Source organism: Myxocyprinus asiaticus, chromosome 44 (genome assembly GCF_019703515.2).
Source record: "Myxocyprinus asiaticus isolate MX2 ecotype Aquarium Trade chromosome 44, UBuf_Myxa_2, whole genome shotgun sequence".
Classification (NCBI taxonomy): Eukaryota; Metazoa; Chordata; class Actinopteri; order Cypriniformes; family Catostomidae; genus Myxocyprinus; species Myxocyprinus asiaticus.
Window position 1 is genome coordinate 16,467,149 of NC_059387.1, and position 27,791 is coordinate 16,494,939.

The window sequence follows — 27,791 nt, forward strand, 5'->3', positions numbered from 1 at the left end:
GGCTGCTTTAGTTAGGTCTGCCAGAACCAGAAACATTTCTCATAAACTCTGCAATAAATTGAATGGCATCTACACTAATATTATTCTATTTGTTTCCCCGTCTCAACCCCGGGATTCATATCCTGAGGTTACCAGAGCAGTCCAGATCCAGCTACATTCTTGCTTGGTGTCGGACTCCACTGCTACGTGTCTCTGAGTGATGATGACAAACTACAGCTGGTGCCAGCCAGACATCACTTTGGTCTTTTACGATGGACTTTAGAGGATGAACTGATGCGAGCTCCAACTGTAAAACATCAGATATTTCATATGCCACTGCCTGAAAATTGGTTTTAGGATGGACCCCACCGAACCTCACCGAAATGACCTGCTGGTTGAACTGCGATGCACCTCACTGATCTCTGCCTGATTAACCTTGGTCTAATGATGGACTACACTCTTAAAATGGAATACATAGACTATCAATTAATTGCCAACAAAACCCTTCATCAGCCAACTAACAAAGGCAATGCATCAATGTGAATTTCTGCAGTTCATGAACTTCATAGACATTAGTCATTAATCGTATAGTTCATACAATATCTTTGTTTAAACACTGGCCTTTAACACTTACTTAGTTTACAAATTTTAAACCATGACTTGCACTGCACACAAATAACTAATACTGGCATAATATTCATGCTGGTTAGCCAGAGGGGAACTGGCCCCAACAGTGAGCCTGGTTTCGTGCAAGGTTGTTTTTCTCCATTAACCACTATCTTATCGAGTTTTGTGTTCCATGCGACAGTCACCTTAGGCTTGCTCACTGGGGTTCTAAATACAATTATTATTTAATTATTTAATGATTTATGTTTATACACAATTTACAATCATATTTAATCAAATTATACAATGATGACTCTAAGACTTTATCGATATTACAGTTTCATTGTCTGTTAAAGCACAATTTTCTGCTTTGAAACAATATGTGTTGTGATAAGCGCTATATAAATAAAAATGACTTGACTTAATGCATAAACTGCTGCCGTCCACCCCTGAGCTTTCTAAAATCCTAAAATTTATATCTTTTCCTTTGAGTGAACATTTCTGGAGATTGCTTATTTACACCAGTAGGTGTGACAAATGAGTGTCTTTTATGTTATGAGCAATTAATTCAGTCATTGACTGAACTGATTCATTAAAAAACACATGTGAACGAGAATGAATCATTCAAAAACACTGATTTGTTAATTAACGAAACACCACTATTTTAAAGCCAGAGAGTGCAGTGCAGAAACCGGAGCTGTGCTTAATGCTTTTGCTTCTTTTGGAGCTATTTTCACTGGCGGAGAAGAAATGCAATTTTCGTCTGAAACGTAACTTATTTAATATTATTTAATTGTTTATTGAACTATTGCTTAAATACAGTACACAAGCCATTTTGCAACAGAAGCAGGCTGTTCCCTATCTGTCCTCACTTGACGTTGTGTCGATGTAGTGACACTAGGGGTCATACTTGGGAGCCCCAAACACCTCTGCTTTTTTTTAAAAAGGCCAATGGGAATTGGCGAGTGGAATTTGCATGCCACTCTCCCGGACATACGGGTATAAAAGGAGCTGGTATGCAACCAATCATTCAGATTTTCTCTTTGGAGCCGAGCGTTTCTATTCATTGAAGCTGAATTCATCTGCGAGTTCATTCACCTCATCTGCTGGATTTTACGGCGCATTTCAGCGGCTTCTCCCCCTCTGCACCCGTGGAGTGCAGAGAACGCCCCTGGGCACTTCGGCAGAATAACAAAAGAGTATATTCTAAAAAAAAGAGTATATTTTCATTCTAAAAGAGCGGCACACACTTTTAAAAAATGCCTTTCCGTTTGTGTGTTATTCCTGGTTGCGGTCATTATCTCTCTGCTTCCGATGGTCACGATTGCTGTCTTACGTGTCTGGGCGCTGCCCACGTGGAGACATTGTTCGTGGATGGCTCTTGTCCTCATTGCGAGAACATGACCATGGCAATGTTGCGGTCACGGCTTGCATTCGTAAGAAAGCAAGCCATCCCAGCGGCTCCCTGCCTCGGTCCTTCTACCTACGGGTATGAGGGCATGCCAGTTAGCACTGGGGCGATTTGGGGACATCAATGGGACCACCTCCGCCGGGTATCCCCCCATGGACATCCCATTCCCCAGCATGCATGCTTGCCCCGGTCGGGTGCTTGGACGAGACTGCTGGCTCATCTCAGGGCGAGTTTGACTTCTTGTTCATAGCTTGGGAAGATGATGAGTTATCGAGCACAGCATCAGAGAGAGCGGGCTCGTCCAGTTGGTCGCAGAGGCTTCGACTGGGCTTCCTCCTTCGGAAATGGTCGCCCAGTGCCAGGCCAACGTGGAAATGATGGACATGCTTTCCCGGGCGGCCGCGAGCGTCGGGATAGAGTGGAACCCTTCACTCTCCACCCACGGCCACGCCCCGCCCCGTTCCTTTCTTTTGGAAGTGCATGAGGAGCTGACAAGATCGTGGGAGGCACCTTTTACTGCCCGGTCCCAGTCTTTCAGCTCCCCCGCTCTCACTACCCTCGATGGTGGAGCGGCCAGGGGGTATTCGGTGATCCCCCAGGTGGATAAGGAGCTCGCGGTGCACTTGTATCCGCAGAGCACCACCACCTAGCGTGGGAGCCCGAAGCACCCGTCCAGGGCCTGTAGGTTTACATCGTCTCTGACGATTAGGGCCTACGGTGCCACTGGACAAGCCACCTCCACCCTGCACGCCACGGCTCTCCTGCAAGTACACCAAGCCAAGGCGATAAAAGAACTGCACAAGGGTAGTTCTGACCCGGGATTGATGCAGGAACTGCGCTCGGCGACCGACCACACTCTCCGGGCGACGAAGGTCACAGTGCGGTCCAGGAGCGGCACCTTTGGCTCAACTTGGTTGAGATGCAAGAGGCTGACAAGGCACGGTTCCTTGACGCCCCCATCTCCCAGGTTGGCCTGTTCAGCGACACCGTCAAGGACTTTTCCCAGAAGTTCTCGACAGTGAAGAAGCAGACGGAGGCCATACAACACATCCTGCCACGGTGCGGCTCAAGACCCCACACCCCGTCTGCTCATCGCCAAGGGCGTCCTCCTGCAGAAACAACACTGGCTCCGCCACAGCCCGCCACCGTGGCCCGGTCCCCGGTGTGGAGCCCAACGCAGGAAGCAGACGCAACCCGTCTCATGGCCGGCCGCTAAGAACCCGAGGAATGCTTCGAAGCGCCCCTGAGATGGGCGACCCAGGGGCGAGGAGACCTGCTTCTCTGGAGCTGATGAGCAGACCACTCCATCCCCCAGTGGAGGGCCGGGAGGAGAATCCTTTGTTTTCATTTTTTGCCGCATGCCCAAGAGGCTGCGGTACCCAAAAATTCAACAAAAGAGTGGTTTTCTCATTTTCAGGGTCAAATATCCAGTGCGCACGGCCATCGTCATGACCACAGTCCCATTTTTGCAGGTATGGCGCTCCAGAGGCGGACCCCCCCGCCCCTGTGCACCCAGCTGTGGAACAAACATGCCCACACGGGATTGGTTCTACGGGGACGAGATTCCTCCTCCCCCCTCCATCTTGTGGGCGGCAGGAGCCAGGTAAGTGCTTCGATGTCCCTGAACTCAGCATGGCCAAGGGGCTCGAGTCCCCTCGACGTGGCACCTCGAGCTCCACCCCGCCGCGAGGCCCCACCCACCGGTACATCCGACATGATCATTCCCTTGGTCCCCCTCGCCCAGAATCTCCACTTCTGGAATCTCCACGTCTGGCCCTTGGACGGGACGCAGAAGACCTAAATGGCCTACCACCCGCGGTGGTAGACACGATCACTCAGGCTAGGGCTCCCTCTATGAGGTGCCTGTATACCTTGAAGTGGCATCTGTTCGCTAAGTGATGTTCTTCCCAACTCGGAGACCCCCAGAGATGCGCAGTCGGATCGGAGCTTTCCTTCCAGCAGGAGAGGCTGGAGGGGCGGCTGTCCCCCTCCACCTTGAAGGTGTTTGTAGCCGCTATTTCGGCTAATCACAATGCAGTAGATGGTAAGTACTTGGGGAAGCAGGACTTGATCATCAGGTTCCTGAGAGGCACAAGGAGGTTGAATCCCTCCAGACCGCGCCTCGTCCCCTCGTGGGACCTCTCTGTAGTCCTTCGGGGTCTAAAGGGAGCTCCCTTTGAGCCCTTGGAGTCAGCTGAGCTTAAGGCACTCTCTTTGAAGACTGCCCTCCTGATTGCACTCACTTCCATCAAGAGGTTAGGGGACCTGCAGGCGTTCTCTGTCAATGAATCGTGCCTGGAGTTCAATCCGGGTTACTCTCACGTGATCCTGAGACCCCGACCAGGCTATGTGCACAAGGTTCCCACGACCCCTTTTAGGGATCAGGTGGTGAACCTGCAAGCGCTGCCCCAGGAGGAGGCAGTCCCAGCCTTGGCGTTGCTGTGTCCGGTGCGAGCTTTATGCATATATTTGGATCGCACGCAGAGCTTTAGTAGCTCCGAGCAGCTCTTTGTCTGCATTGGTGGACAGCGGAAAGGAAGCGTTGTCTCCAAACAGAGGATTAGCCACTGGGTCATTGACGCCTCCCCTTGGGAGGGACACCCCCTGACGTAGACACTTACGGCTCCCAGTTGGTTAACAAATTCCACTCTTTTTGGGGAGAAAAGAGAGGAAAACAGGCCTCGGCTGGGCTAGCCTGTCCCTATTGTTGAGCAGTCGACTTGTTCCCAAAGGACCGTTCGACGCTCATAATAGTGTTGGGGGAGGTTACATGATGGCCTGCTGCACTGGCTACGAGGCACACAGCAGTCTGCCTGTCTCGCTCCGCCTGTCAACGTAACACAGTTCAGCTAGTTGTGGCATTTTGTATAGGGACCCCTAGTGTCACTACATCGACACAACGTCGAGTGAGTGACAGATAGGGAACGTCCAGGTTACTTTCGTAACCTTCGTTCCCTGATGGAGGGAACGAGATGTTGTGTCCCTCTTGCCACAACGCTGAACTACCCGCTGAAATGGCCGGGACCTTGTCTCGGCTCCTCAGCACAAAACCTGAATGAGTGGTTGCATACCAGCTCCTTTTATATCCGTTTGTCCGGGGGAGTGGCATGCAAATTCCACTCGCCAATTCCCATTGGCCTTTTTTAGAGGTTTGGGGCTCCCAAGAGTGACCCCTAGTGTCACTACATCAACACAACGTCTCGTTCCCTCCATCAGGGAACGGAGGTTACGAAAGTAACCAGGATGTTTCTTTTTGAAATTTTTAAAATATGGTATAAAAGGAGTATAAAAAGCAAACATCAGTCACTTTTTCCTTTTGCTTTCTGCTTCATCCATATTATTGGTGTAAATGATCTTTTTATTCCAAGCTTGTAAGCTGAATCATGCCCAGTCATTAGTTTAAGATAGCAATACAACTCACACCCCTGCTCCAAACCATTCCCGGTCTCCATGGCAACAATGCAAACACTGGGCTTTCTTCAGACAGGGATGAAAAATCTAGTCAATTATTATTTCTGCTTTTCTTACCCCCTCACTTCCTTCTTAGCTGTTTCCTCTATTTTATTTTGCCAGCAAGGACAGAAACAACCAGAGGGGCTGTTGCTGACATCTAACATGATGTTTTCCCCAGTCAATTAAATCATCAATCAACTCCACCACTCCCACTGTGAGTGTTCGTGAGGAATGAGTCCAGCAGGTGTCCAATCACAGCAGAGACACCTGGGAGGAACACCGCATCAGTCTGAATCACAAATATGATTGACTACTGGCCAAATATAGAAGTGCTGCATCAGGTGCCAATATACCACAGTGTCTTCTCTTGCCTGAGAGATGACTGGGTGTGCAAGATTTCATTTCTCCCCACACCTCAAGACAAATACAGCTCAGGAGGAAGTTGCAGACTGACATTTGGTCGTGATGCAAAAGTCTGCATCACTCTGACTGTCTCATTCACCAGAGCACTTTTTGTATCTCTTGTGGGTAAAGATGTTGAGGGCAGTAGAGTACGTCTGGGCAAAACAATCTGCTACGCCAAACATGAATGTTTTCACTGAGGCTGTCAAATGCAGTTTTTGCCTGAATGTTTCAGGAACTGTTCACCAAAGAAATGGCAGTTCTGTAATTTTCTCACCCTCAAGTCATTTTAACCCCATAAGCTGTATCTTTTCTGGAAGAGTCTTTATGCAGGTCTGTGATGGAGAGCCTGTGAATCGGTCTCCATCATGGGATTTTAAAGTGTCTAAAGGACAAGTTTCTTATTTTACTCATCATTTTACAATATTTATTGGGGTTTTGTTTATTTCAGTTATTTAGAAAATCTGTTATAATGTGCAAATTATGTTTATATCCATCCTATTTATTGTATCTATTGGTGTTTTAACTCATTTTATCTCTCGTTTTTATTTAATGTGACTTTTTTTTTGTACAAGAATGGGGAGGTGAGGGTTAATTTTGAAATAATGGTATGTTCCAATTGGAAATGGTGGGGAAATTTTATATTTAAGCCAGCTGCCACTTGAGGCACAGACAAGATAAATGACATGTGTTTGGAGCACATGGGACAAGGTTGCTAGCACTGCTTGAGAGCAACAAAATATGGCCTCTATAGTTTAGGGAGGGGAGTAGGTAGTGCTCTTAGTACCAAAAACAGGCCTAGCTTGTTAGACTTTTATTTTTTATGTTTGCTTTTAAACACTTATTTATTTGCACATTTTGCACCTGGATTAAACATATTTTTGGAACACCATGCCTCCTCTCTGGTGTGATTCTCCTTGTGACTGCCTTGGTCCCTATCACAAGGTCCTTTCCATTTAATGACAGGTCCCCTGTCATTCATTATTCATTCAAGTATGAAAAAATGGCATTTAAGGGGCCGTTTACACGACAACGTTTTCAACTAAAAACGGAAAACCTTTTATGCGTTTTGGCTGTTCGTTTAGACGACAACAGCGTTTTGGGGCCTGAAAACGCAAACTTGTTTTTGAAAACGATGCAGTTAACATCTCCGTGTAAACATACAAGAATGAATTTGTGAAAACGATGATGTTATGCGCACGTGTATTACATGTTCAGTCTATAGGCATGCGCGAGTACTTCAAAACAATGCGCGAGACATTCAAAACTACAATGGCGGACTACAGGACTGTGTTTGTGCTGCTCAAGATTTTGTCCAGACAAAATTGCTCGATGCTTTCTCCATCTTCATTGTTTGTATTCACAGCTCTGTGGAAGAATGCTTATGTGCGCAGGCGCGTAGTGTTTCTTTACAAAGTGACATCGCCAGCTACTGGCCTGGCATGCATAATACAGCGCTTTTAGTCATTTTCGTGGATCCGTGTGAACGGGGATCGTTTTGACAACGTTGTCGTCTGTTCGCGAAACTTTTCAAAAATGCAAAGGAAAAACTTTTCCGTTTTTAGTACATCGTTGTCATGTAAACATACCCTAAAACAGCAAGAGAAGGGTTCCTTTTAGTTTTATTTTATAACCTACTGTCAGAAGAACAGCTTTTAGTCATCTACGGTGTCAATACCTCTAAAAACTTAGACATTATTATCAATATTATTAATATTATATATTTTTTTTTATATTTTTTATTTTCATTTAAAGTTTATTCTAATCAACCATGGGTAATAAAGTTAACATATGAGTTTTGAGAAATCTACTGTCACAGTCTGTCTCCCTCATGTTTCATAGGACTCTTATTTTGAAGTGTTTTCCCAGACTACATTTCCCAGTATGCACTGCCCTCATCACTGCCATCTGTTCCTGATTTTTCTCACCTGTTTACCATTCCCTTATTAGCTTTTGTATGTATAAATACCCTCTAGTTTAGTTCCTTTGTCAGTTCTTGTTTGTTGTTGTTTTTGAGTTCCTGTTTGTTTCCCTGTCATTTTTATTAAAGCCTGCACAGATCCTACATCTCCCGTCTCATCTCAGCAACCATTTGTTACATCTACTACAGATACATCTACTACTGATACAATTACAATGCCACACACACAATAAATCACACCAATTACCAAACTGTCACAAACTATTGCAAAGTAGATTTGGAATGCTATGACGGTGTGCAAATATTGATGAACGATCCCTTTAGGATTAACAATGTACTGCAGAATTCTTATTGTTAATCCAAATTCCCTCTCTGGGATCCTGTCAAAACTGTCGTTTTAGGGCTGCGAAAGAGCTACTAGACCGTCACCTCATTTAGGTGTACCAGACAACTCTATTGAACTCTTCTCTGTCCCAACCCAAAACACTTCCTGAGACTTTATCAACTTTTCAACTAATTAAGTTTTCCTCCCTCTTTTTTCTCCTTTGAGTTGACCACATCTTTGATCTATGATTTTTTTTTTTTCATATGTAAACTCAACATCATGTGTTACTTGAATTATACACTGTACCTCTTCACAGTTATTTTTGGCAGATTAATACAACTCCAACAAACCATCAAATTACCAGTAGTCTTTCATCAACATTAGACACAGTTCAAGTGCTTTCTCACTGTCGGCTCATCTTTGTGCCGTCTTCAGTCATGGCAGTACATAAATACATCAAGCTATAATGTGCAATTCCACGGCATCTCATGGAGATGTTATGACCCTCAACTAGTGATTCTGATGTCTCTCAACTGCAAGATGTCTTGGAGAATTTGGACCATTAAAACAAAGCACTAAGCGTGAAGCATATTTGTTGAGCTTGGGGTGAAAAGTTTCTTGTTTTTTTCCACTGCCATGCTTTTGTAATTACTGGGGCCATTGATTTCTGAGTTATGTGTGAAATAATTAAAACTGCAAATCAGAAATGCCAAGTATTTCATTGGTGCAAATCAATAAGTGAAGTCAACAGGAAGAAGCACTTCTTCGCTTTTCTTACCAAGTGGTATTTCCACACTTTCTCTACTTTACTAACTCTCTTCCTCACCTGCTCCTCAGATAAAATACATTCTGCTCCTTATTAAAGCTGAAGTGCAAGTTCTAGTACAGAATTGCAAAAATAATTATTGTTCTCAAACAGGTTTTCTGAATACTTCCCCATCTTCCATCAGTCAGACAAACAGATAATCCCACCCAAAACTCATGCTATTGGTTGAGCCAATGTTGTTGTCTTGGGCTGGTCGGGATGCTGAAATAAAACAGCAATATTTTGATAGCACCACAAAGCCAGTTTTCACACTTTTCTGGAACATTTAACATAAAATGGCTTCTTTTTATTATCTCTACATAGTATGCTGTGACACAAGAAAGTATTTTAACATAAAAAAAATTACACACTTCAGATTTAACATTCACCATTCGGTGACCTTAAACACCTGTTCTGTATGGGCCAAATGGGATCACTTCAGATGCCTTAAGTTCCTGAGATAATCTAAGCCTCCTGAATCATATCCCCAAGTCATCTACACTGATTTATTTGTTTTTGCTCTCTGTTGTAGTTGACATTATCCAAGAACCATTTTATAAATACTCTGCCATTTCTAACACTTGTTCTACAACCCATCGATTTATTTCCCACAATGAAAATGGCCGCATGGTAATACATTTTCTTCGCCCTTTCAGTTTTTTGGATGTAAGTGGTTTGTCTACAAAATTACAACATTTACAATAAAAATATCATAAACATAGTACATATTACCTGTTTGCTATCTTAAATGTCTTCTGAAGTCATAAGATATAGAACTTTGTGAGGAATGGAAAGAAATTTCTTTTGTTTTTCACTGATAATCTTAATAAACCCTTCCCTGAAGCACTAGTTTGCGTTCATGTCCAAAATAAAACCAATGGTGTGTCATGTTCGGTTCCTAGTATGCATTCAAAAAACAATGTTGTTTTGGTGTCAATGACATCAATGTGACAGTTTTTTTTTTTTTTTTTGGAGCTTGACAGACGGGGTCACTACGAACTCCTGTTGTATGCCAAGAGCTGTAACAATCCTTCAAAAATGTCTACTTTTGTGCTATGCTGAAAAATAACAGTATACAGGTTTGGAAGGACAGAATTTTCACATTTTTAGGTGAGCTATTACTTTAAAAGATGTATGAGTTTGACGTTCAATATTTTTGCTTCAATATTTAATTTATTCATTAGAGCCAAAGGTTTTATGACTATAATCAAATCAAATGGATATGTGAGCACTGCATAAATTGGATTACAGGATTAATGCATATCCACAATTTATGTTAAATGTTTGTAAATGCATTTATCCAAATAATTCTAAAGCATTACAAAGAGCATTGTGAAATCTAATCAAAGTGCCCTGGAACATCCCCTTCAATCGAGATACTCAGCAATCAATACAAAACCAGAGGAACCAATGTTACACATAATCCAAAGAGTTCTTATCTGGTTATGAAGGTGGGGTAAAGAGGATTTAGGATGTGACACCTAAATTGTTAGCCTATGCTGATTAGGTCTCTGAAGAAAGAATTATGCAACTAGAATACTGCAGTTTAGAAGAGGGTGCCTTTGCTTTACAAATGAAAGTTGGACCCGAGGGGGGCACTATATTTAAGGACGGCATAGCACTCAAAGTCAATTTACAAATCAAATACATATCGCCTTTTCTGTGTCACAATAAAAGCTCCTTTCGGTGTCAAAATAAAAGCCCCAGGTGGAGGTGAAGTAAACAGGACAAACATATATTACTTTTGTATAACGCAAATCTAATAATCAAAATAATAATGATAATTATTAGCATTATATAAGCATTATATTATAATACTAAAACCTGACGTGTTTAGTATTCTGCAATGTTCAACTGTTTTTCAAAAATAACTCAGTGAAGTAGCTTTGCACTCCTTGTTCAGTCACAAAAATGTATTAGTAAAAACATTTGAAGGACATTTTAAATAATTAATATTTTAAATAATGCTTTTTATTAAGATACTATGTATCATTTTAAATTAAATATAAATATAAAGTGCATATCAATGAAAATATTAGAATTTCATTCTCCCTTGTGATTATTTATTTATTTTTTATTTTTTGGAGGATTTTTCCCCTTTTTCACCCAATTTTGGAATGCCCAATTCCCAGTGCGCTTTTAAGTCCTCGTGGTAGCGTAGTGATTCGCCTCAATCTGGGTGGTGTAGGATGAATCCCAGCTGCCTCCGCGTTTGAGACCATCAACCCGCGCATCTTATCACGTGGCTTGTTGAGCGCGTTGCCACGGAGACATAGCACGTGTGGAGGCTTCACGCCACCCACCGCGGCATCTGCGCTCAACTCACAACGCGCCCCACCGAGAACAAACCACATTATAGCGACCATGAGGAGGTTACCCCATGTGACTCTACCCTCCCTAGCAACCAGGCCAATTTGGTTGCTTAGGACACCTGGCTGGAGTCACTGAGTACGCCCTGGGATTCGAACTAGCGAACTCCAGGGGTGGTAGCCAGCGTCTTTTTTTTTGCTTTTGTTAGAACAAACCACATTTCACACAGGATGAAAGGTGAGTATAAAATACTTTATCCACCAGCTGTTTGTTTTCACCAGTGACAATACCGAAGAACCATGTCGACTTCTGAATGAAGCTCTCTAGAGTAACTTGTTCACACTAGAGGTCTTCACAGGTCCAAAAATTTGTGCCCGAAACCAAAGAGACCCGGAAATGTACTACCCGGACGCGAACCGGACCTGTCTATTATTTGAAAGCTGGGACCCGGACCCGGCCAGGAGACACAGACCCGATCGACATCGATTTCACAGCTGATTGCTATTAACAAGTTAATTTACAAGTTGTGAAAACAAAACTTTGTGTCTTACCTAATGTAACGTTAGTAGCCTTCTCCCCTGTGCCTGGCCGTGACGCATATAATCCATCCTTCTTGCCAAGAAAGTTGGTAAAATACATCCAGATTTTCTGTGATTCCTCTCTTGCTTATAGAAACAGCATAGCTAATCCATTCATTATTTCAGCTTCAAAAGTGCACTTGCTGTCACGGTGATGGATGACAAACGCGACTTGTTTAGAATCAGCTTTGCAGTTTTTTTGTATCTCGCATAAGATAACTTCAACTATTTGCCCTTTTGAACTAAAATAACGATTGCTCGTTCATTGCCTCGGCTGCTATTGTTAGCATTGCTAATTTGCTATTGTGTGCCTTAATACCGCTCTGCCTCTGACGTCACTCAGCTTGTTGTGGCTCTGCTCCGTTTTTCACCTTATTTCCCGGCCCACACTTTCTCATCCTAATTTTACAATGTTACAAGTTACAACACACACACACACAGCACCATCATCATCAGTGCTGTCTTCTCGGATCGACTCATCCGAGGTATTACACATAATGTTAAACAGACCTGGGACCTGCAGCAATAGAATGGGACCCGACCTGGCTGACCGTATAAAATGTGGATCCGAACCTGTAAGGATCCCTGGTCGGGTCTCGGGTCCTCAGGTTAGGGTGGACCCGTGAAGACCTCTAGTTCACACACAAAAAACAACCACAACTGTTTTCATTGATCACCTGATCTAAATCCTACATTCCTACATTTGGGGTAGTCGCAAATATACTGTTGCTTCGAAGACCTGACATTAATTGGGCCTGGACTCCTCTTTTAAATCAGACCAGTTCATGTAAAACCCCACTAAATCAGCCTGTGAGTGTGAGCTCCAGTGTGCTGGGAGATTTGTGGCATATTTTAGCCCCATAATTCTGTTTGAAACGCAGACATAAATACAACAGGAGTGGTGCATTAGTCGAACATGTAAAAATGACACTTCTAGCAAGAATACTCAATAATGTTATTGCCTTAAGTTTGAGTGAGTGCTACAATTCTGTGGCAGTCATTTAAATCTACAGGGCACATTTGTTACTCTGCAATAAAAAAGATACTATTCGCAGTGTGAGACAACTGCTGAAACTTCAAATAAATCAAGCATTATGAACCAACCAAATATTGAGCAAGCTTCATTCGGGACCTCAGTTTACATTTCTATTTATTTAAAAACTTCATGAAATGGTTTGACAAATGCAATTTTCGTTCTTTTTTCTTTTAGTTTCTTTCGTTTATGTCACAGCACAGACTATTGCTAGTCTGCAGCAGGTTGCATTGGGGCACATGCTCTTTCTAGAAAGCATTTTATTGGACAAAAATGTGCATACTCCCCTGCAAAGAGGATAAAGCATCAATATTTATGGTTCATTTCCCCAGAAATGAAATACTGCTGATGTTTCACGTGTATATGTGCAAAGTTTGTTCTGGTAAAGTTTTTATGCTAAACCTCAAAGCTAACAGACGTTAGCAGTACGTGTACATGTACAAAGTCTGATTTGTGCAAAGTCAGACTAACAGAGCTAGATAATGTGATTGTTGCTCGGCTTCATCCAGCATGTATACATGTTAATCGGACCACAATTGGCCTCTATGTTGTGCGCATGGTTGGAAAGACAGAGGTTATATGCGACATGTATTTAACACTTCCTCAGCTGATGTCCTTTCTTCAAATATTCAATTATGCATTGTATACTTGGACAGACAAATGAAGACTGTAGCTTGACTACGTAAAAACCTGTTTATAACTGCATGTAAAAATACTGACAAATAGACCACAAAACTACAATTTTGATTTCATTTATAAAGGCAGTTTGGTGCATTTGAAAATATGACTTGGCAGAGAATGCCTTAAAAAAGCCTCCGTGCTTTTGCCCACTACGCCACCACTACCTAATGTCAATTCATGTGCTTTTGTTCCTGGAGGAAAAATTCAGCAGATGTGCACAAGCACATGGTTTAACACGCTGATGCATGACCTCATGTAACTCCATGCAATCTATCGACTACACATGCAGCCACTTGCCGATGTTTCAGTTATCTCAACCTTGATTTATTGATGTAGATTCGCATTATTGTAATTCTGTTCTGTTCTATTTAATCTACAAATGAGAGAGTCATTACAAAGATTAATTGATTTCATTTACCAGTCCTTCTCAGTTTGTCCTGTGAAGGACTTCCTTTAGCTTTCGTCCTTTAGTACAATCCCCTTGGTGAGTGAAAGCATTGTACCCTCACCTAAGCAGGCTGCCTATTTATAGGTGTATAGAGCCAAGGTGCAACTATCCCTCTGTGAATGTTACCTCTGTAAGTCAGTACCACAACACAACATCCAGATGTGTGTGGACAGGTTTGACAATACTTGTGTGGGGCCAATTTATCAAAATGTTCTTACTAACATGTTGAAAACCAACTTGTGAGGACATTATTTTCAGTGGTCCTCACTATTTGAAATGTTCTGATTTAAATCTACTGCCACTAAAACGTTTGTGTGAGGATTAGGTTTATGTCTTTTGTTTGCATCTATGATATCTCCTCGCTAATACCTAGGGCTGGGTATTTATACAGATTTCCTGATACTTGTGATTCCAATTCACAAGTACTCAATTTGATTTGATCCCAATGCAATTCTATTCCAATTAATTTGGGTATATTTCAGTTATTTTGTCCATTTTGCTTACATACTGTACATATGAAAGAAATTCTCTCTCAGCTAATGCTGTTAATTACAGTATACAGGGGACCTTCTAACTTCCTACATTACTTCATTATATATATTATATTATTGCATGTTTATAATATTATATATTATATTACTACATTATTACGTTTATTGTTCGCATGCATAATTTCTACTACAGTTAAACGCATGTAAACCATCGCTCAATGCTCTGCAGAAGACATGTGCAAACAAATTAAACATAAGTTAAGCGAGTAATAACATTCATATATAATCCTAACCCTAACCCCAACCCTAAACTTAACCCTAACCTACTGAGACCAAAAACTGTGTTCTTTCACCTACTTCTTTGCAAGTCTGAATCAGAAACAGAATCAGCTTTATTGCCAAGTATGCTTACACATACAGGGAATTTGTCTTGGTGGCAAAGTGTAGTATCTAATGAAGATGTGATGTTAAAGGCACAGCGTGGCCGATTTTCAGGACATGAACGTCCGCAACATGGTGCCACTTGTTGGTAATTCAGCACATGAGAGCCGTTTTTTGGTGGCAATTTTTTTTTAACTAACTTGTCCGTGAGTTCAAGTTGAATGCAGTAAAACCAACCTGTTTGTGTGGATGTGAATCTGTTCCTGTGTGTGAACTGACCATTACATTTATTATTCATGATGAATGTTAGATAAGTGATGCATTCTGGGACATCACTTAGATTACCACAGTTCTCTCTCTCTCTCTGTCTCTCTCTCTCTTCATCAGTCCACCACTTTCTTAAAATACATGCTGTAGTGTGCTCGTAACAACTTTATTGGAACCCCAGAACAATGTGTCAATCAAGTAATCCCCTTTCCATTTTTAACCTGTGTTCCCTGCAATGGAAGTGTGGTGAGTGAGTGCTCAGTGTTGTAATGTTTGGACACATTAGTGGAGATTCCTCAGAGGAGATGTAATGAGATCTCTGCATGCATGCTGGGAACACTGTCGCAGTGGTGTGAGAGTGATTTGAGCATGTAATGGCCCTTTACTAGCCAGGAAAAGGCCGGAAGATTTCCTAATAAAGTTTGCATATCTACGTATTCCTCTTCTTTTCCTGCTTCTTTCTCTCTCTGTAAATGTTCTGGAGCTTAAAACTGAAGCGTGTAAACTTTTTTAATGTTAAAATGCTTTTTTTCCATACCCCAATTTATGTGAAGTAACCATCAATATTTCTCTGAAAGTGCACACATTCAGACTAAAAATTCTAATGGATGTTGTTTACTGAAGCCTTGTCATGATGTACATACTAGAGCTTACACAACTGAATAAGTATGTGCCAAGTTATTATAATTATAAATTAGGGTGACCTTATTGTAGTTGTCCGAAAAGAAGACACTAAGGAGCGGTGTGTGTGTGTATGTGGGGGGGGGGGGGGGGGGAGTAGTAACTTTAATACATTTACAATTATTTAATATAATATAAGAATAAAATACAATACAGTTAAACATTACAATGCAATACAATGCAATACAATACAATAATAGAATACAATTTTTACACAACTACACTTCACACTTTTCAGTCCTTCTGCTGTGCCCAGGTGTACTTCCCTGAATAAATTTTTTATGACAAACTCTCTCCTTTGGCTTTGGTTTTGTGCTTGCAACATAATATTTAGTATGGACAGAATTGGAATACAGACATAAGGCTTGTTTCTCCCCTCACATAGACTGACCTGTGTTCTTGTTAATTGTATTTTCTGACTTTTTTGCCACTGACATGACAGTGCCAGGTTTACAGGTCATTTAAAGAAGTAGCACTACAAATATCTTATGGACTGAGTTGTAAAATTTCCATCATGGTCTATTTTATCCGCCATATTTGTTTTAATTTCACAGATACTGTACATATTACATTTGCTATTGTCTCAATATGGTCAACATATTAAGTTATTAAAAATGGCAATATGTAGCATGTGCAAGTCTGATGAAACAGATATTCGTTTTAATAATTTGAGTCAGGGAAGTTAATTTTAAAAGTGTTCTTACATTTTTACGTCATTGATTTTTCTCGCTGAAAGTGGCACACTGGCGATCTCTCTCTACATACAGCGCGCACACAGGGAGCTTGTGTGCGAGAGAGAAGGAGACAGTGAAAGATTCATGATACGTAAAGATGGACGAAAATGATAGCGCAAAAATTCGAAGCCTTCTGCCATCTTTGTGACTAAACACGTTAATATGCAGAGACAACTATAAGTAAGCCATTTGTAGACTGATTTTCATGAAAAGATTAACCACTGTGGCTGTGTGGTGCTATCAACACATTGCTATGCTTGTTTGAGCAGCAATCAGTCTGACACAGCAACACTGGCTCAACCAATGGCATGACTTTGGGGGCGGGACATTCTGTTTTTTTACAACCAATCGAAGAAGGGGGAAGTGTTCAGGGAAACCTGTTTGGAAACTATCATTATTTTTGTAAATTCCATTCGGTGACGCAAGTGGTGCAAAAATTATATTTCAATTTTAAAATGGTTGTCCAGCACAATGCGCATGTTTTAATGAGAGGTGTTTCCTGTGAATTTAAAGAGGCTTTCCCTTATTCAACTGCATGAAGCGCTAAAACGCAATGCGGATTAAAATCTTTTCAGAAGCAGTCACTCGTACATTTGTACACACTAGGGCTGCCCCCTGATAGTCGACCAAAGGTTAGTCGATGAGAAGAGTCTTGGTCGACCAAGTTTTGGTTGGTCGGTTGGTCGCAGAAAAAACTCCACATAAAAACGACGAACACCGGTATTAGCGCTGGTTGGACGCTAGGTGGTACTATGGGGTAATTTTCATTAAGCAGGGTTAGGGTTAAACCTACACAATAAAGCAAGACACCTTGATTTGAAACTTTGAACTTAATTTTTTTTTATTTTAACTAAAAATTTAAATGAAACTGAAAAAAAAAAAATAAGTGCAATTAAAATGTGTGTTGTTCAACTAGAATGATGGTTTTACAACAGTTGTCAACATCTCTCTGGCAAAGAACCTACTTCATCTGTGTATTCTCTACCCGTTGGGTATTTTGTTATCTGGGAAAATACATCATGTGTGTGAATAAATTTGTTTTGTTCCCTCCTTCACGATATATATATATATATATATAGACAGAGAGAGAGAGAGAGAGAGAGATAGACAGAGAGAGAGCGAGTGAGAGAGAGCGAGAGAGTGCGAGAGAGAGAGAGAGAGATCGCAATATCCAATTACATTGCCAAACCGGGCTGAGGGTTCGGTTAATATTCTTGCTTTAGTGATTTTGCATTGAAAATTAAATTAATTTATTTAAAAAATGAAAAACTTAAATCAAACACATTTCTAAATTGAAAATGCACTCCAAATGAAATGAAAAAGCAATTAAAATAATGAAGTGATAAAAGAATAATATATACAGTATATATATATATATATATACACCTTTCCATTTACCGTCAGGCAAGAATCCGTCTAAACATGCAGGCGGAAAATTACTTACACAAATGAAGACATAAAAACAATTATAAATGTAAAAATAATAATTATAATAATGATAATAATCACTGAAATATAAATTATGGTTCGAGGTGAACGTGTTTTTGTATTATTATATGTTTTAATCACAAATGTCTAGGCTGCAGTTGGTCACAATGAACTGCTCTGTGGAAATAAAGTGAACTGAACTCAAAGCACCTCCTGAGCTGAGATGTCTGAGGTCATTTGCAACACTTGTAGATGATACTGTTCTTGCAAAAAAAAAAAAATTCAGAAGACAGAATCAAAGAAAGAGTGAGAACCTTTTACATGCCCATGTTCCACAAGACTGCACGCCTCCGTACAAACAGCGTGTCATACATGCGCATAGACGGCTTTTCTGTCATCTGTCCTTAATAATATAATAAAGTGTTTCTTCAAGCGTGTGTCTGTGTGTCTATGGGCAAATTATTTGTAATATTAATTTGATAATAATAGCCTCATAATAATAATAAGAATAATAATTTAATACATGGTAAAACGAGCCAAATATCATCTTGACATCGTCAAAGGCATCAGCTATTGGCGATCACTCTGACCATCGTCGATCCCCGAGATCATCGTCTGTCGGCACAACCCTAATGTGCATTTCTCTCTATAAATTAACAAAATGTTCAGACAGTCTCCTTGCTGATTTTTCCGACACATTCAGGATCATTACTGCTTTTGCCGGTGTCACTGCGGCTCGCTTCGTGTGCGCTTGTAAAATGTATATTTTAAAGGCTCATTATTACAGTTTAGTATTTCTCTGTAATGTAGAACAGTGTTAGCAATGTTACTTCTAATTTCTTTCTCAGCCCTGGAACTTCTGATGCATGCCCCCCCCCAAATATATATATTTAAGTAATTAAATTAATATCATAAATGTGCGACTAATCGACTAATGGCTTAAACTAATGACTACTAGTCAACTAGGAAAATCTTTGGTCGGGGGCAGCCCTAGTACACACATACAAACAATACAATTTGAGCATGTTATTGCTTCTTTTTGTGCCTTTATATGCTGTTTACAAAGCCTTAACAGAAGACTGACAATAACAAATGACTCTCCCCTCACTTGCTTGTAAGGTAAATCAAGGCATTACCACAGCATTCACAGACCACAGTGAGTGGCTCAGTTCTTATTATCCACACCCAATGCAGGAAACAAGCAATGCTTACTGTACTACCACAATCTTCCTGCTCTTTCCATCACGAGTCAGTATCATAAATTAAGAGGGTGGAAGTACGCTGAAATTGAATAACCCATTATTCCCATATAGGAGAGAAAATGTCTGACAAAACAGATGACACTGCATTTGCGGTACAACACATAGGCTATGACTCTAACATACACTGCAGGATGTCTAACAATATTTTTCCTTTTGTTTCACATGGCCTTTTACTTCTGTCATACGTTAAAGGAATAGTCCATCTAGAAATTATGATTCTACCATTATTTACTCACCCTCATTTTCTCTTTTATTGGATCTTATTCCAAAGAATGAAAGTAAATGGTGATTGAGACTGTCATTCTGCCTAACATCTCCTTTTATGTTCCATGGAATAAAGTTAGTCATACAATTTTGGGACAACATGAAGAATATTTAATGATGACAGAATTTTCATTTTTGGTGAACTCTTTCATTAAGAGGAAGTTTTTAATGATTCACTACATATACACAACATCCATTGCAGGATGTATGACATATTTACGCTAGCATCTGTATTTTTGCCTTACGTTTCACATGCCCTTGTGCTTTTGCCATACTTTGAGAGGATGTTTTTATGATACACTATCTCAGATGTGAAATATAATCCTTCCGTGCACTGATCTCTTGATTGAATTTCATCAGCGTTCCCTCCAGCCAATGGATGACTTAGAGCACACTGTAAACCCTTAAATACAGGCACAATTGAAGCTACATGGGGCATAAAAAGTGGTTCTCCATGCATTGTGCGCAAATGCAATGAATGTTCCAGTGAATGTAATAGGAGAGACGTAGTATTGAGATGAACCATTTCAAAAGAAAGTGACCTTTATGAGATATACACGATAATAAAAACAAGACACACATAAATGAAAAAGTGAAAATTTAGCAAACAATCTGTCACCTTTGGAAAATAACCATGATGTTTCAACCTAGTCTCATAGAATGAATGTTACTTTATCTTCATTTTGCAAACTGACTTTTACATGCCGAATTCTGTTTCGTTGCAGTTTTCTGGTGAAATTAACACTAGAGACGTTACAACAACAGTGCATTTTATTCACTTTCACACAAATCACGAGAATAACGGCTGATTATGACTATATAAACACTTATTTTTCACACTATTTCTCACACACTGCTATTTTATGACATCAAACACTTTTAATATAAAGCATTAGTTGAAAAACAATACATTTTAACGCTTGTATTACAGACTCACCTACATTTACACACTTATTCCATTGTGATTATCTTCCTCAGTAGCTCACTTCATAAGAGTGTTGGACTTTGAACTCTGAAGTCTGCAGTTCAAGCCCAGCCCGCATGCTGACACGTGAGAAAAAGCATCATAGAAGCGACATGAGATGACGTGGTTGCTTCAGAAAATGTGCTTTTCAATTCTCATTTTGTTTTTGGACACTATCAGTTAGGTTTAGGTGTTAGTTTAGGGTAAGGATGTCTGTTTTGTTTACCTCTCATTTGCTTTAAGAACACTATTGGATAGGTTTAGGTTAAAGTTTTAGGTTAGGGAGGGACGTTTCACTAATTAAAACCTCAGTCTAATATTCAGCTTGTCTGATTACGACATAATTTTACTCGCTGTTGGCACCCCTCACAGGAAAATTGAAGACAAACATGTAATAAGGCACATCATTTTGTTTTGCAAAAATGTTGCAAAGGTCACGTTTTGTTCATGAGACCAGACTGTGATGTTTAGATACAGTGTATTCAAGTACAGTGTATGGCATACACAGTAACTCTGTCTCAAAGAGCAATGCTGCTCTTGCACATTGTGTACAACAACTAACTGCCAAATAGTGCCAACTCTCTGTGATCCATAACGGCCAAACAAGGCCTTCCAACATTGCCTAAATCCTTTCCAGCTAATCCTGTACACAGGATCACAACTTTTTATTGTCTTCAAAAGCTCTATTACATTTTTACATCAACACTGATCGTGCTGTACTCAATCATTTTCCGTTATTAAAATTAACATCACACCCGATTTGCCAGACAACACACATTTTTGTACATCTTATTTCCTATAGGCATAAATATATTCAACTGAGATATGTCACCACTTTTTCCCTTCACACTTGCAGTGGAGTAATATAATCTCCAGACACAAACAGAGATAATAGTGTATTGAGAGAGGGAAAGGCAACACACTAAGTTTAACTACACTTTGTATGAATGTTACATTTACAGCATATATTCCTTTTCTGACACTACACAGTGAACAGGGGACTCTCCTCAACCACCACCAGTGTGCAGCATCCACATGGATGATGCAACAGCAGCCATAATGTGCCAGTACCCTCACCACACACCAGCTATTGGTGGAGAGGAGAGAGTAGAGTTATAGAGCCAATTCATGGATAGGGATTATTAGTAGGCCATGACTGATAAGGGCCAATGGGGGGAATTTGGCCAGGACACCAGGGTTACACCCCTATTCTTTTCAAGAAGTGTTCCAGGATTTTTAATGACCACAGAGAGTCAGGACCTCAGTTTAACATCTAATCCAAAGGACAGTGCCTTTTTTACAGTATAGTGTCCCCATCACAATACTGGGACATTAGGACCCAAACAGACCACATGTTGAGCACCCCCTGCTGGCCTCTCTAATACCTCTTACAGCAGCAAACTTAGTTTTCCCCAAGAGGTCTCCCATCCAGGTACTGACCAGGCTCAACCCTGCTTAGCTTCAGTGGGCAACCAGTCTTAAGCTACAGGGTGATATGGCTGCTTTAAATCTACTTTATCCTTTAGATCCGGGGGTTTCGACATCTACAGACCCATGGACCCTAATACCAGACTCTAAGCCAATTTAGGGGCCCCTAATATATAAACGCTAGATTTATGCGGAAACCTAACTTTCATTAATAACTTACACATTATTAATTTCTTTAATGCTGAACAGATTATTAAATTTAAAAAAAAAAAAAACATATAGAATATCTTTATAATTTTAAAGAAAAACTGTCTAAAGGCCACTTGTAGGACCAGGCCCATGGATCCCTGGATTTAGATGAAAATGATTTTTGGAGAGCTGTCAAATACCCCTGGATGCACAGACTGTCAAATTGTGTACCACAACACTTTACCTTAGCAGCGACCGAAGAACTTGGTTTCTCCAAGAGGTCCCAAAGTTTCTTCCTCTTGTCTGGGCAGCAGGTGTTATCAAATTCCCCCTCGCCCTCCCTCTCTCTCAGAGTCTCTGCCTCTCTCCTCAACTCCTCGTTCATCTGCTCTTTCTTCTGGTGGTAGCGTGCCTGGCAGCACGACTCCAGGTAGATCTCATCAATGCCCCAGTAATCAAGCTCTTGCCCAAAGGACAGAGCGCACATTTCCTCCATCATATGTAGTTTTCCAGTTCTATAAAAATTCAAGATGGACGTGAATGCGCCCGGGTGTCGGTCAAAGAAGTATTCGTTCTCGTTTAAGCAGTAGTCATCACAAACCTCCATTAGAGACTCATGGGTATTACAGTCTCTGAGTTTGCCTAATCTGGTTCGGGGTAGCCGGTCCAAGGTCCGCCATAGGACCTCGTGGTTGAGGCCTCCGACATTGATGCGTACCCTCCGGTAACGGGCCTTGTTCCGGATGATCTCGATAGGCTCAGGTGGAAGCGAAGCCGTGGATCTGCCTCCTGGTTTTGGAACCCCCAGACCTGCCTTCTCTGCCATTGTGTGCAGGGAAATAGGCAAGACTTGCCAGGAAGATGTAAAAATAAATTAACCAGACCAGAGCGTAGTTGAGAAAAAGGACGATTATGTTGGGTCCTCCTTAGACGAGTCCCTCCATGACTGTAAAATAAAAACAAAAGAGAGAAGACACTGGAATATTTGGGAGGTGAGAATGTTCAATCAAATGCATTTGGTAACATACTTTAAGAATGAATGTCATTGTAAATACCATAGACACCTGTTGTTCAACCATAACTTTATTTCCCTCCTCTGACAGCAATTTAGGATCCCTGTATGTCAATTTGGAAGGTTTTGCGTAGAACATTCGAAGCACAATTAAATGCCAACAACCTACCATGTCCTCTACATACTGACCGACCAAATTAAGAACAAACTCAGGTTTCTGTATACTTCACCACAGTATAAACTTTGGGAATGATGGCACATCTTGTTTAAACCAGAGATAATTAGTAATTAACACAAGAATTATCTTGTTGCCACATTCAATATTCATCATTTGCCTTCTACTGTATCTTTTCAAGGTTACGTTCAGGAGTCTAATGTAAGCCGATATGTGAGCGGATATAAAGGATGTCAATCTACAGAACAAATTGTTCTCCTTTTCTTTCTTTCTTTCTTTCTTTAAAAAACACACACACACAAAAAAAGAACAAAAATAAGAACAGCAACCATTATTTTATTCCAAACTCTCCAAAAATATTCAGAAGCTCTCATCTGCACCAAGATCCTTACACCTTTTTATTTGTTTAAATTACATTAATTTATTTTATATTAACTGCATTCACACACAATTATGTGTACTGATGTAACACTACAAGCTTGAACAGAAGACACTGAACTGAATTGCAAAGATGCAACAGTTCAGTCACACAACCTAACAACAGTATTTGTCTCTCTCACAGTTTGGTTATATAATTCTGTTATCATATTCCTGTTTGAAGATGATGTAAAAAAGCCATCAAGTAGCCTGATATCAATTCCCTCATATTATATACGTTTACAACTCTCGTTCTCGTGTCCAATGCGTCTCTATCACTGCATTGGCTAGTTATAATGAAGAGCTGTCAAATGCACCATCGCCGCCCGTTTTAAAACTGTTCTGTCCCTAACACACGTTAGCCTAAAAAATAATAATAATGATGATAATAATAATAATAATAATAATAATAATAATAATATATATATATATATATATATATATATATATATATATATATATATATATATATATATATATATTAGCTATACAAAGTAGCCTACTTCATAAACATACATACATACATACATACATACATACATACATACATACATATATATATATATATATATATATATATATATATATATATATATATATATAAAAGATAGGGATGCAAATCTGGTCTGACAGGTGGGTGGGGGCAACACTGAGTAATGATCGATGGTCGGTCGGAAGGGGAAAACTACAGGGAAATATCAAAATTCGGGAATTGCATTAGTGTAAAAAAGATGAATGTTAAAAACCAAAACTAAGCTTCACTTCATCTCAGCTCTTCCACTCAAACAAGTGACGTCCATCACGACTTGTCATAACAATGTTTAACACATGTTTTTAGTACCCCAAAATGCAGTAAGCTATATTTCTTACCTTCCTGAAGTAAACCACCTTTTGCATATACAAACCGCTCTGTGCGAAAACGGGGAAAAGACGGCTGCGGGTTTCCCTTCGCCCGGCGTTTAAGATTCCCAGCTCTCTACGGAGGCTTCAGTTAGAACTGGACATGTGTTCCACATTTTGTTATACATGAACAAATGTGAGGAGATCTCACAGCAGACCAGGAAATATCTGCAACTAAAAGAGCTCCGCGGTTCTCGTTGAGAGCGCTGCCTCCATCGATGGCTTGATCCGGTGAGACGCGGGATGTCTGCAGATGTCGGACGCGTAAATTCAGAGCGGGCGCGCGCTGTGTGTGGAGCGGACTGCAGAGTGACACTGTGCGCGCCTGTGTGCAAGTGTGTGTGGATAGAGTGGGTCGTCTGAGGCACGAGCTGCATCACAGCCTAGAGGTGAAACCTAATTGGATTGGTCTGTACATCAGCAAGGGCAGCAGCAGATCAACTTCAGTAAGAACTCTCGGTGTCTCTCTTTCTGTCTCTCTCAAGAGTTCAGTGAAGCACCACAAGCCTACAAGGGTGAGAAATCAGTTCTGCACTATCATGCCAAATTTAGGCTTAAAGGCACCTGTGATATTACGCAATAGTAGTTCAAAGTTTGTTCCATATATTAGTTAGTCTATATAAGACAAGGGGAAAAAAAAGACTGAATATGTAAATTTTCATTATCACCTATAAAATTCTGGCAATCCTGCTGAAACTACATATCAACATCTTAAACCAGCTTAAGCTGGTTTGCTGGTTTTAGCAGGTTTAAGCTCATCTAGCTGGTCTCGCAGCCTGGTCAAACTAGTATTTTGCTATCTGGTTTAGTTGGTCGGCCTGCTGGTTTTCCAGCCCCTCTAAAACCATCAAACAAGTTTAGAAAGAAAGCAACAGTACATACACTGAAAAAAACAAAACAAAAAACAATTTGCTTCTACTCAGAAACCTATATATTTATAACATTTTTAGCTTTACTTAAAGGGATAGTTCACCCAAAAATGTTAATTCTCTCATTATTTACTCACCCTCATGATATCCCAGTATATCTTCCTTTATTCACCAGAACACATCTGAAGAAAAATGGACAAATATCTTACATCAGTAGGTCCCTAAAATTTAAGTGGATGATGATCCGACTTTTGAAGCTCCAAAAATAACAGACAGTCAGCATAAACGTCATCCATACGACTCCAGCCATTAAATTAATGTCTTCTAAAGCATACGGTCGCTTTTGGTGCGAAAAGATCAATATTTAAGTACTTTTTAACTATAAATTATCGCTGACGTATTCGCGCCGGCACGTTACGGACGTAATCTCACATTATCCACTCGGTTGAGACATCCAGGATAAGGACACAAATGCACCATTGTGAGTAACAAACAGATACAAATACAGATCTAAACCAAAACCAACAAAGCTTCTGTACAGCGTTCCTCCTACTCAGTTCTAAACAGTGCTGCTCTTCCAGGTGTGTCGCACGTGCCTCAGTTCTCACGTGTCACAGGTGCCAACGCGATTACGTCACACACACATACTTCTGCTGACAGGGAGCGATGATTTACTGTTAAAAAGTGCTTAAATATTGATCTTTTTTGCACCAAAAACGATCGTGTAGAAGACATAAATATAACTGCTGGAGACATATAGATGACGTTTATGCTGACTATCTGTTCTTTATGGAGATTAAGACCTTTTTTATTTTATTTACTAAATGACCTTGAGCTTGAGCTTGAAAATGTTCATTTTTGAATTTTCTTATGAATATTTTCTCAAATACTGAACCAATCCTCATAAATGATATACCATTTGAAAGCTTAAAGTCTTTAGAATCAAACTGTGCCCATAAAAATAAAATAAATAAATAAATAAAAGATTAAATTACAAGTATAAACACTAGATGGCTGCAGAGAGTTACTTATTTATCCCTGATTGAAGAGATGATTTCTAGATTTTGTCACAAGTTCTACATTTAGATATTTAAACATTATCAAAGGCTACTTTTGTCAAAGTTTAGCATTTTGTTTGATTTGTGTGAGGTTATTTTTGTCAGTTTTTGCATACCTAAAATGATTAGAATAACAAGTAATAACATAATTTATCCCTGGTTGTAACAAGATGAATGCGCATGTGTGTGTGTTCAGCATTGTAGATGTGTTATGGTCTCACCAGTTCATTTTGGTGTGTGTGTGTTCTGCATTGTGGCTGATTTATTCTGTTCTTTTTACATTTTTTTTTTATTCTGTTTTATAGTCTGACCAGTTCAGTTTTGTGTGTGTTTGTGTTTTACCACTCTTGATGTTTGGTAGTCTCACCCTTTCATGTATGTGTGTGTTTTTTCTGCATTGTGGCTGTTTTCTTAGATTTTATATAATCAATAATGAAAAAAAATCTGTGATTTTTATCGTTTCCCATTCATTTCCTATGGCGGTCACTTTTGACCGGGAACAGTACAAGTGTAACTTTTTTTTTTTTCTGCAACTTAAACTGATCGAATCAACTCCAGTTTCTTTGTGTGTGTTCTGATATAAAATGAACGAAAAGCCAAAAAGACTCATACCTGTCAGATAAAGGAAACCAGTTTTATTGAAGAAACAAAATTGATTTTGGTAAAAAATGACCAAACAGTACATGAGGGTTAAGCATGTTTGTTTTGTCAAAAGGAACTGATTGAGTCATATAATTAGCTGTTATTAAGTTGTTATTTAAGTATTTTTTGATGTTGTTTTACTGTAATTAGCTGTTTCTTGTAAAGTCACCATTAGAGTACTTAGTGTTCACTCTGGGAAAGTTGGATTCTGTTCAATCCATGTAATTTTTCCTTGTTTGCATAGTTGAAGCACAACTTTATCTGGACTTCTTTGGGGAATCCAGATTAATGACTGACCTCAAGTAGAAACAATAATATACAGTATGCAGCATAAATCTGTACATCCCCTCTGAACATAAAGATATATTTCTAAATGATTACTATTACAATTCATGCAAAGATTACAAAATTTAAATATATCAAACATATACTTAATAACAAAATAGAATATATGTTATCAATATCTGTAACATGATAAAATTAGGCAACTTAAGTAAACGGTTGCAAAAATGAGCACACCCTTGAATAAATTCAAGTAGTGTGCAATATTTTCATACTTAGAAAGTCCTCCATGACTTTTAAAAACTGCTCTGACCCTTCTTCACATAAAGTGTACAAGTTCATGACATATTGTCATGTCTATCCTGTTCCACTCTTGGAGGATGACCTCCTTGAGG

The 27,791-nt window shown here is 40.1% G+C and overlaps 1 protein-coding gene across 1 annotated transcript in view; it reads right to left on the reverse strand.

Moving 5' to 3' along the window:
• The window catches only part of LOC127434298 (potassium voltage-gated channel subfamily B member 2-like), a 137,402-nt gene extending 112,579 nt beyond the window's left edge, over positions 1 to 24,823 (reverse strand). Inside the window, exons 1-2 of the mRNA XM_051686937.1 lie at positions 24,516 to 24,823; positions 22,286 to 22,987 (exon numbers count right to left, since the gene is read on the reverse strand). Coding sequence (XP_051542897.1) covers positions 22,286 to 22,867 — 582 coding nt within the window. The 5' untranslated portion in view covers positions 22,868 to 22,987; positions 24,516 to 24,823. The remainder of the gene's footprint in view (positions 1 to 22,285; positions 22,988 to 24,515) is intronic.
• Between the last annotated feature and the right edge of the window lie 2,968 nt (positions 24,824 to 27,791).